The 10,295-nt window shown below is 52.0% G+C and overlaps 3 protein-coding genes across 4 annotated transcripts; 2 read left to right on the top strand and 1 right to left on the bottom strand.

The window, feature by feature from the left end:
* Positions 1 to 1,026: 1,026 nt before the first annotated feature.
* PV06_00857 (uncharacterized protein) lies at positions 1,027 to 4,556 on the top strand. The gene is made up of 2 exons (XM_016401414.1): positions 1,027 to 1,294; positions 1,491 to 4,556. The coding sequence occupies exon 2, from the start codon at positions 2,182 to 2,184 to the stop codon at positions 3,889 to 3,891; it is 1,710 nt and encodes a 569-aa protein (XP_016268467.1). The 5' UTR covers positions 1,027 to 1,294; positions 1,491 to 2,181; the 3' UTR covers positions 3,892 to 4,556.
* PV06_00856 (uncharacterized protein) lies at positions 4,322 to 6,286 on the bottom strand. The gene is made up of 2 exons (XM_016401413.1): positions 5,743 to 6,286; positions 4,322 to 5,683 (listed from the first exon to the last, which is right to left on the bottom strand). The coding sequence occupies exons 1-2, from the start codon at positions 5,946 to 5,948 to the stop codon at positions 5,194 to 5,196; spliced, it is 696 nt and encodes a 231-aa protein (XP_016268466.1). The 5' UTR covers positions 5,949 to 6,286; the 3' UTR covers positions 4,322 to 5,193.
* Positions 6,265 to 8,959, top strand: PV06_00855. Of its 2 annotated transcripts, XM_016401411.1 has the most exons (3): positions 6,265 to 6,591; positions 6,693 to 7,354; positions 7,414 to 8,959. In XM_016401411.1, exons 1-3 carry the CDS (start codon positions 6,494 to 6,496, stop codon positions 8,922 to 8,924), a joined length of 2,271 nt encoding a protein of 756 aa, XP_016268464.1. In that variant the 5' UTR covers positions 6,265 to 6,493; the 3' UTR covers positions 8,925 to 8,959. The 2 variants fall into 2 exon arrangements, with proteins under 2 accessions (XP_016268464.1, XP_016268465.1); XM_016401412.1 differs by having other exon boundaries at positions 6,693 to 8,959.
* The last annotated feature ends 1,336 nt before the right edge of the window (positions 8,960 to 10,295 follow it).

The raw sequence follows: 10,295 nt of genomic DNA, 5'->3' as shown, positions 1-10,295 counted from the left end.
GTCATTGTGACCGGCGTGTGGGCCAGCCGTCAAGTCACGCCAAAACCCCGGGTCAGCCATGTCCATGGGTCTGGCAGGGAGGGTCAATGATGGAGGAGACAGCGATCAATTATTTGGTTCGGTAAGCAGATCATGGTACAGCATTGTCTGGGGACATGTATGCGAGGGCTAGGTGAAAATGCAAGACAATGGTTGGATGAAAGATCCAAGGTCTCGACCTGATACGAGAACCGTTATGTTTTCAATCACGAACCAAAACGAAGGATGGTGATGATGGTGGTATTGCAAAAAGGGTTGGTCTTTTGCTCCCTTGGGTACGAAGACCTAGCTACCTGGCTACCTGGCTACCTGAGATACCCCATCTTGTTCGGTCTTGGGCATGTTAAAGACCGAGTAATAACCCGGAGCATGCCGAGAAATTGAACGCTTAGGCAGTCTGACTAGGTTTCAAGTGGCCCAGAAGGAGGAGAGCACAGGCCTAATGAGCCTAAAATGGGCGTAAAGGTACAGTAGCTCATTAGGGTCCTGTCATGGGCCATCATCATCATCATCACTCCACTTTCGTCAAGACTGCCACGAGTCAAACAGTCTACTAGAGGTAGATATATAATAATAACTAGAATACGGAGGATCTACGAGGACACCACTATCTATTTGTTACAAGTATTACTGTACCTCTCGTCCCTCATCTCCGTATTGTTAGCCAGACTTCTGTTGAGAAAATGCGGATGTCCTTTTAGTGTCGTAACGTTGGAACCTCGGAAGTGTTTTTTTGTTGACCCAGACTCGAACCACTCTGGTACTTGTAAGGATAGTACAAACCTAAAGAGCACTTGGAAACATGGATTGCTACACGTATTTGGTCGAGTACGTATCCGCGCAAAAGTAAGGTAGATACCTATTGCAACCCTGTACGAGTATACGGAGTAATGTCATTCCTTTTCTCGCTTCCATCGAACAAGACCCTCATCCACGTTGCACCTCAGCGTGGCTAAACATCCCCTTTAACTGTATCGAGATTTTGCCCTTGACTCGATATATCCTTTTCTCACCATTCTAGCCTCAGAGTGATAACCCATCCCTCCTTTACCCTCCTTTAACCTCTCAAAACCCCCCATCGTTCGCGCCTCGCTTCTCGCCTCCTTATCTCGACTCCGTACAGTAACACTCGAGCATCCCTGATCCTCCTGTTTTCCTTGGTCCGAACTGACAGGGCCATCTCCACCTCTCCACCATCAGCCTGCGATCGATCTGTCGTGTCTGCAGCCAAGTACTGTACCTATTACTGTACCAAGTAAGGGTCTCCTGCTCCTCCTGTCGTCCTCTCGTACTCCCTGCGCAGCTACAGGATTTGCACATCGGCTGCACGTCCGTCTTGTTGCCAATCAGCCATCCCTGCTGCCCTCTCCCAATCCGCTTCTTCCGTTTGACTCCGACCAGACGAACCACTTTGTCTGCTACCTTATTGACCCCCTCGATCGATGCCACAGTCCACTTGATTCTATCCTGTCCCTCCCTCGGTCGTCGAATTCCCTTCGAACTCTGATCGAACCCTCGACACTCTGCAGCCTCCCTCGAGGCCCTCGAAAAACAAAACGCCTCGTGAGCTCTAGCAGCTCCGACGCATGGAGGGTCACTCGCGTTGCATCAACGAAGAATAAAAAAACAACGCGCCTGCACTCCGTATCTGCGCATCTGATTACGCAGAACCAGTACCACTTGTATTCGTACACTACTATATCTCGATCCTGCGCCGCGCGCCTGCTCCTTTATCTCTTCTGGAACTCGCCCCCCAACAATCCAAAGGCCGCCTCTCCTTCTTGCGCCCGCACCACCCTTCTCAAGTCCTTTCCACACCTCCTGAGCCTTCATCTCAAGCCCTACATCCACATTTGACACATTGGTATTCCGAACCGATCATTGACCGGACAACTCTTCGTCTTGCAGCCCTCATATTCCGGCGACGCCTGTTCCGACTAGCCTGAGCCTCCGAGCCGACGTCCAACCTCGAGGACCGCCTCGACCGGGAAAAAACGACCTGTCCGTCACGCCTTGTCTCCCAGATGTGTGGCGCGCTCCACTGGCGATGCAAAATATTGATGCCTTGCATGACATGAAAATAGGACATCGCTGAACGCGCGCCCGCTTCACGAGAATACTTCTTAAAGCCGCCGCATAATCATGAGTACCCTTTTTCAGTCGACCCTGAGAAATCCCTTCGATCCTCCTCTCGAACCTTTGTCGAGACCACGAGCCATGGCTATTCTGCCGCAGAACAACAACACCTCGCCCAAGTCGAGTCATGAAGATTCGATGCAGGCGTCTTCTCCTGCTCCCCCGAACATGGGTCCGCCGGCACAGGGGACCAGCCCAGAAGTCGAACAGGGTAACAACGCCAACGGCGCCCGAGAACATGTAGGCTTGAGCATATCCAGTGCTCCTGCTGGCGCCGTCGGAGCTTCACAGGGCCCCAAGGTGGTTCAGACAGCATTTATACATAAACTCTACAGCATGTTGGAGGACAAAAGCATCCAGCATCTGATATCATGGTCGAACACCAACGAAAGCTTTGTCATGTCGCCCTCGACCGAGTTCTCCAAGGTATTGGCACAGTATTTCAAGCACACAAACATCTCTTCCTTCGTGCGCCAGCTCAATATGTATGGCTTCCACAAAGTTAGCGATGTCTTTCATACCGGATCACCGGACTCGGCGCTTTGGGAGTTTAAGCATGGGAACGGCAGTTTCAAGAAAGGTGACCTAATGGGATTGAGAGAAATAAAGAGACGTGCCTCGAGACACACTTTGATTCATCGAGATTCCTTTTCCAACGCTAAGTCGGGTGCATCACAGCCCGGGACCCCCGCCGAGATCATCTCAGATACCGATCAACGCCTCGCCATGCTTGAAAATACATATTGGGACATACATGCACGCCTGCAAAGGACTGAGGACAGATGCCAGGCCTTGACAGAAGGAATGGTCCGGGTGCATCAGTTGTCTCAAAACCTGGCCAGCGCTGTCCAGACCTTGCCATCCCCAGATTCCGCATTATACACGGACATTGCCAACATGCAAAAGGAAATAGCTCGCCAGCTCGAGTTCGTTAGGGGCTTGGACAACCAGCCCGACTCGTTACACGTTGGCAGGCAATCACACTACCCTAACGGCGCTGCGTTGGAACCGCCTGTCTCTCCTCGAGGGTATAACTATCCTGATAGTCGAAGGTCATCGATGCAGATTGAACCACAGCATGTCGGGTTGCGACCTCCGGTACCCCCGCTGCCTCATTTTCCATCTTCACCCCGGCGATTTGGATCAGTGAGCATACCACACCCAAGTCCCGGCTTCAGTCGACCTGCACTGCCCGCACAGCCGCCTCCCAGCGTACACCCTTTGGCCTCCGTGTCCACACCCCCACCTATGAATCTCACGCGGAGGCACACGTCAGCTGATATTCGGGAGCACGGCTGGCCGCCGTCTACTGACAATGGAAACGGGTCGCCATATGCATCTGGACATTCGTCCGTGCATTGGCAGCCATCATCTCCTCAGCAGGGTCCACAGACAGGAGATCGACAACTTCAGGACCAGTTGGCCCGGTACGAGATCAGCGGGTCCAAGAGGCACGCGACAACCGCAAATCAACCCACTCCGCCGCTAACGTCGTCGTCGTCGGAAGCACCCCCGGCTGGCTTGGGGGTAGAAAACGTCTTGTGGACGCCTGCCTCAGGTAAATTTCCGCGTCCAAACTTTGAGCTGCATTCTGCTCCTGCGACCCGTCGAGGCAGTATGGCGACTCTCCATTCACTGCTCAACCCTGCCGAGACGGCGGAACAAGAGAACGAGGATGAAGGCAACGATGACCGGAAGAGGAAACGATTGGTATGAATATGATGTGGATATTTGGACTGGATTTTGGGACCCGGCGATATTCCTCGCCGGCATGCTTGTGAAACGACGTATGGCAGGGCGGGCGCGAGCTCGAGCCCGAGTGTGTATATATATCTGAGAGGGAGGTACATTGTTTTTTTTGGTTTGACTTTTGCGCGTTATCAAAAAAGCCAGCCTAATGGTCCCAGACATTTGCATTGGCGGAGTTGTTTTTCCCTGTCCACGTTCCTCATCTTACTTTTTGTTTCCAGCGTTTGTACGGTTATTTCTCAGAAAGGAAACAACCCGCCATTCTTTTACGGATCAACAAACCGAGAACTGCCTACAAAAGGCGAATTGTTACAGCCATGAAAGTCGCATCTTCCCTGGACGGAAGAAGTCACCAGATTCGTCGAGTCAATGTACAGACAAAAAAGACTGGGCTCTACAGGGCCATGTTTATGATATATTCTAGCTAGCTAGGAGGTCCACGTGGTGAGGAAGGTAGTTGTACATCTCTTCTGCCTTACTTTACTAAAGTTTAATGAGGATGAGGACGAGGATGAGAACGGCGTATGCAAGGAAGATTCTTTTCACTTTTCCCTAAATCATCTTCTCACTTTGTCATGGTCTTTTGTTTCTTCTGTAGGTGATGAAACTTTATCTACACTGAATATGTCTGATGGTAACGGCAGTCAGCTGTGGGTTTGGTGACATCAGACTCGATATGATGTCGGGGTCAAGCTTTGATGTTGAGTACGTATCGTCGATGATGTGCTGAGCCTGGTTGATGTTGGGTCCGAGATCTCGAGGTCTCAAGACGGGCGCCGAACACTCGATCTGTATCCGGACCCATGTGGACAGAAGAAAGTCCAGCAGAGGAAGATCCGTCTCGGTAGACTTTGATGTGGCCCATGTCGGTGTTGCCCGGGATAAGCGCTACGTTACGTGGCAGCGTGAAACATTTTTCTTACGGACGAGGCATTCGCAACGCGGAACGGGACGCGCCCCCAGCCGACTGTATGGTTCTTCGTAAGAGACTGAGAAGAGACGGAGAGAGGCCCAAGTATATATATCTTGGAGACCCTGAAATCCGCCTCCAAAAAATGGTTGTCGACAAGTTGTGGCAAGTAGGGTGACGAGGATACTGTCACCTTTGATAGTGTTGGTCCTCAGATGCGGTACGTGCGTGCGTCTGCGCTTCAACGAACCACTTCTGTGTACGAGTTCTTGTATAGGCGATGAAAATAGCAAGGGTGGTTGATTCTTCTTCTTGCCTCGGGGTAGTAGTGTATTGTAGATGTCGTTTCGTTCACCCATTCATCCATCGTCACCTTTCCCAGATTTCTTCTTTTTCTTCTTGGACGCACGAGAGGCCAATATCTCGTCTAGATAGCTGGACCCGCGCTTCTTTTTGCCTCTCGTTTCCTGCGCCGCCGTCTTGGGCTGGTGACCGTGTGAGGCCGCCGGGTGGTCGCTGCTCGCTTGCGGTGGTCCTGGTGGAGGCACGATCTCATCTGCGCCATTCATGTTCTCTGCCGACGACGAAACCTTGGCATTTGAGAGCTTGTGTTTCAAGGCTTTGCTCTTTCCCAATCTAGATCTACCTTCTTCCTCGTCTTCTTCGTCGTCGTGTCGACGCCTCCGAAGCGGGTGTCCTGATCGAGGAGGAGGCAGCCCCCTTGTAAAAGTGTGCTGGTTGGCTCCGCGACCGAGCATTTGTTTTCGGAGGAATGCCGTTGCTGGATCCGAGGCTCGAGATGCTGCTGAGGAGGCGGCGTCTGTGGGTTCGGTGTATCCTATTCCACCACTGGCCGGGGGGTTTTGTCAGTAAACAAGAAACCGGGACGAGTAGAATGGAGGCCATACGTGTCCGAGTAGAGAAACGGCTTTTTGGCCACATTCTTGTCAAAGTCGTCTTGCTCGTCCTCGATTGAGGCGGGGGAGGACTCGTCACCGAATACACCGGAGAGCCATGACTTTGCCAGGCGAGAGGCCTCGGCGTGGTGCAGAAGGGCCTCGTTGGTAGATATGTCGGTATCGGAGGGTTTAGAGGGAGGTTTGGTCACGGACATGCTGGGATTGGCATTGTGTTCTTGTCAATAGACTTGTTGCGAATGTCTGTTGGTCCCTGGTTGGGAAAGAGTCAATTCATCGTTGTCATATCCCCGTACTCCGTGACGCATATTCTTTGTCCGGACTGTCTTGATAATTTTTGGAGAAAGAAAAAGATCATGGGGAAGGTTAGACGAGAATCCTCGGTCCGCGTTCCAACTTCATCCAGCCTTGTCTCGAGCAAGTGCTCGTAGTGGTGGTATTTCAAGTCCATAGACGTCTTTGACTTCATGATCAATTCTACAGTGCAAAATTGTGCTAGATCTCTGGCAGGGAGGAGAACAGATGTTGGCACGGCGCTTGACTGAGTGTGACTATTTACCTAGGTATCTCTCTAGTCGGCCTCCAGAATCCCATCCCGACGGAAGTCTCCGTGAGCCGCCACTCGAGCCCTCTGGATGGTTCTGGGTGCTTTATGTTCCGTCTCCGTTGACCTCAATTCCCTACGGAACCTCATCGAGTCAAGTGTTGTCGGCCACTGTACGCCCTTGTCAAGGCATGCTCAATGATCCATCTTGACAACGATCAACTACCGAGCAGTCCGCCAAAGAAGCGAAAGCTCAAACATCCTCGCACCGCACGAGCTTGTGCCTTTTGCAGAAGGTGAGTCCCATTTTACCTATTTATTGCATTCAGTGCCTGTACAAATTGTTGTTTATCGCATTGAGGGAGAAAAGGGCGCTGCTAACCTATTGAGACATAAGGCGCAAGGTCCGCTGTACGGGGACTCAGCCTTGCGACTACTGCCACAATGAAGGGGTTCGATGCGAGTACAACGATGAACTCGCAAGATCGGGTCCAGTGACCCCACGAAGGAGGAATTCTCAGCCTCAGTCTCCCACAGCAGTCGTAAGCCATTCTTCGACCAGAACACCCGGTCATGCAGGAGGAGTAGTCCGTGCTGGAAGATACGATGCGTTGAATGTACCTCCACCCTCGGTATCTTTGGATCCTCCCCAGACGTTCGCCCAGGGTCAGCACATCGGCCCCTCTGCGGGTGTTTCGTTCCTCTACCACATCTGGAATCGATCTGGTACGGTCGAGGAAGAGGTATCCTTACCGACAGCACCGTTGACATGTCATGGCGACATCCCCCAACCACCCATCAACAGAAACCAACCCTTACCCACGCGAGAGGAAGCCATCACTCTCGTCGAACGATATTTCCAGTTTGCCATGCCCACATACCGGTTCCTCCATCGACCAACGACGGAAAGATGGATCTCTCAACTTCGCGACGGGGCTCAATTGTCCAAGGCCGAGACAGCCTGTGCACTGATAGTCTGCTCCCAGTCACTTGTTTATACCACTGCGGGCGACAGATACCAGAATGGAGGGGACGAAGGGCTCAACCGAAGCAGAGCATGTATGTTTTGTCCCCCAGTCATGAATGCATTCTCTTTATTGACCACTTCTCCGGTGCAGACTTTGACAAGGCAAGATCCCTGCTCAACCAAGAGCCTGGCCCAGCCACTCTTGTCAGCGTACAAGCACGCTTGGCGATGTGTCTATATCTCATGAGCACCTTTCGGATCAATGAATGTCGCTTCTCTTTCAGTTTCGTCTGCACGATCCTAACCTCGATCGGACTCCAGCGGAAACCTCTCTCGCCCAACAAACTCGACCTGGTGACATTGGAGTCTCGGAAGCGTACGTTCTGGTGCGCATACGTCCTTGATGGCTATCTGAGTGCCATGCTGGGCCAGCCGAGGATTCTCCATGACGGAGACATCGACCAAGAGTATCCTCGCAATATCGACGACAACGACTTGGTGCCTTCAGAATCGCCCGACGATCTTCCATTGCACGGTAACCTGGAGGCCTTCATTGCGCACGCTGATTTGTCTAGGTTGATGGGACGAAACAACCAACTCCTGTATCCGCTTCAACCATTGACGGAAGATGAGGTTCTTGTGCGCACGTATCAGATGCTCGATGCCCTCGACGCGTGGCGGGACTCGTTGCCCGAATTCCTGAAGCCTCGCGACAAGACTCTGACGGGACAGAGGACGTTTGAGAGGCAAAACACCACGCTCAAAATGGCTTATGCTCACCTTCGCATCCTGGTCACCCGGCGTTGTCTCCTGGCGGACTTTACCCGTCTCGGTCGGGGGCAACGCCGGGGAGGGCCGACCACCGAGGGCCACGGACATCATGGCGCGCTGAAGCCGATCGAAGAATGCATCGCCTCGGTGTGGACGATCCTCAACACGATAGACGAGCTGAACAAAAAGGGCACCATATACCAGGGGTTTTGGTTCCAGCCTTACGTGGCGCTCGTGGCCATCTCCACCTTGTACGTCTTCTTGATCCAGAGGAGTCGGTCGCGGTACCTGGAGCAAGCCTTTGACCGTGTCGACGTGTACCTCGAAAAGGCGAGACGCTGTCAGGACTTTTTGGCCAAGCTGGCCCCCGAAGGTAGTCAGTCCAGACGGCACCATGAATTGTTGATCCGGTTGAGGGATCGAGCTGTGAAGGATGCGACGACGACCGTCGCGAGTAAAAAGGGTGGTGTGACGACGACGGCGAATGGTCATGTCCACCAACAACTAGCAGTGGACACAACAACAAGAAGCACTGTTGTCGGTGATGGCACAGAGGGGCCGGAGCAGCAGCACGTACCGGGCTCGGGGGGTCGTGATCATCATCAAGCTGTGCGTAGCGGTGGTATAAACGACTTGATCCATCCGCCGCCGACAATGCCTGAGGAGGGTTCACGAGTTTCTAAAGATGCGAATGCGGATGACAATGGTATTAGTGGGTATGAACAAGGAAGAGGAGAAGGAGACGACATGGAGGTTATGATCGGCCAGTTCAACACCACCCCGTCTGGAGGAGTTGACGACTTTATGTTTCACGATTTGAACGGATGGGGCTGGGAGAGCCTCGACACGGTTGGGTTCCTTGGTGGTGATGTAGACTCGTTTAGTTTCTAAGATTCCTCCTGTTCCTGGCCCTAGGTCTAATAGCTAATGTAGTTCTTTGTAACGACCAAGCTGTCAAGCGAACTTTTGCGTGCTTTGTCAGTTCGACTCAATAGTTCCAACGATAAATTCATCATCCATCCACCAATGTACCCAGGAGATCAAATATGTTGTTGGGACTTTTGTTTTTGTTCGAGGAATCGGCCCGATTTGATCTTCTTTTTCTCTTGTTGCGCTTACCATGTTTCGTGATCGTCGTTCCTCCTCCTTCCCAGTCGCCGTCGTCGTCACCATCATCACCGTCTGGCGTAGTCAAGGTCGATACTAGAGGTTGTTTCCCCATTCCCTCCGACTGGGCAACCTGGTCTCTATTTTTTGGAGTTTGGCTTGGGTTTTTACCGGTCGGCGAAGACTTCAACACAGTGTTGAGATTTGTGACGACGGCCAAATTCCGGGTCTCAATGTTCAAGTTCAACCGACTCGTCACTCGTCTCAGGTCGTGCATGTCAAGAAACAAATCTTGTATACTTGGCATCTGGTCAAGTTTGGACAAAAGATTCGGCAGTATCACGAGCACGTCCGAAATGTTGTTGTTGTCGTCGTCGTCGTCGCCGCCGCCGCCGCCGCCGCCGCCATTCTCTCCTTCTCTCCCTCCACTTTGGGACAAACATGCTGCTGCTGTCACCATTACGTACCGTGTAAGTTGCCGTAAGATACGTAGAGAGTATAGTACTGCATGCATGTTTCCTAACAGATGCATCTCATCCCACGACAGTTTTTTTGGGGGTTGTTGCGTTGAAGCCGTCGTTTGAGCATCATCATGGAGACCAAAGAGGCCAAAGACTTGAGTGGTCGAAAAGGGAGTCTTGCCTGTTGAGAGTTTTTGCTCGTTTACGGACTGTAAAGCGAACGTGTACCAAGTCAACAACAGTGGTGGTGGTGATGGTGCTGGTGCTGGTAGTGGGTGTCTTGTCGAATATTTCGATTCCGATATCGAATGAGAAACAAAAGTGGTAGTGGTGGTCTTGTCTCCTCCTCCCGGCAACGACTGTAAGAGTGTCGATATTCGTTCTTGGATCTGTGACACCTCTAAACATTTGAGAGTGGTCGAAGTGATTCGTTGCCCCTTTCTGGAGTACTCTGTGACTCCTTCTAAAGTGTCCGGAGGAGTGGCGCTCGTCATTGTTGTTGGCGATGATGGTGGTGATGATGATGATGACCGTTGTACTACTCGCAAAAAGAGAAGTAGTAGTGAATATGCCAAATGTCGAATATCAGAACCGTAAGACCAAGAAGAGTCACGCGAAGGATCCTCGTTCATAGGAGTCAGGTATACATTCGGTGAGGAGTCAGGAAAACACAAAACCACTTCGGCCGTCCGTG

The sequence above is a fragment of the Exophiala oligosperma genome (genome assembly GCF_000835515.1).
Source record: "Exophiala oligosperma strain CBS 72588 unplaced genomic scaffold supercont1.1, whole genome shotgun sequence".
In the NCBI taxonomy this organism is placed as follows: Eukaryota; Fungi; Ascomycota; class Eurotiomycetes; order Chaetothyriales; family Herpotrichiellaceae; genus Exophiala; species Exophiala oligosperma.
The sequence above is the reverse complement of the archived record's forward strand: the minus strand, read 5'-3'. Positions and strand labels throughout refer to the sequence as shown.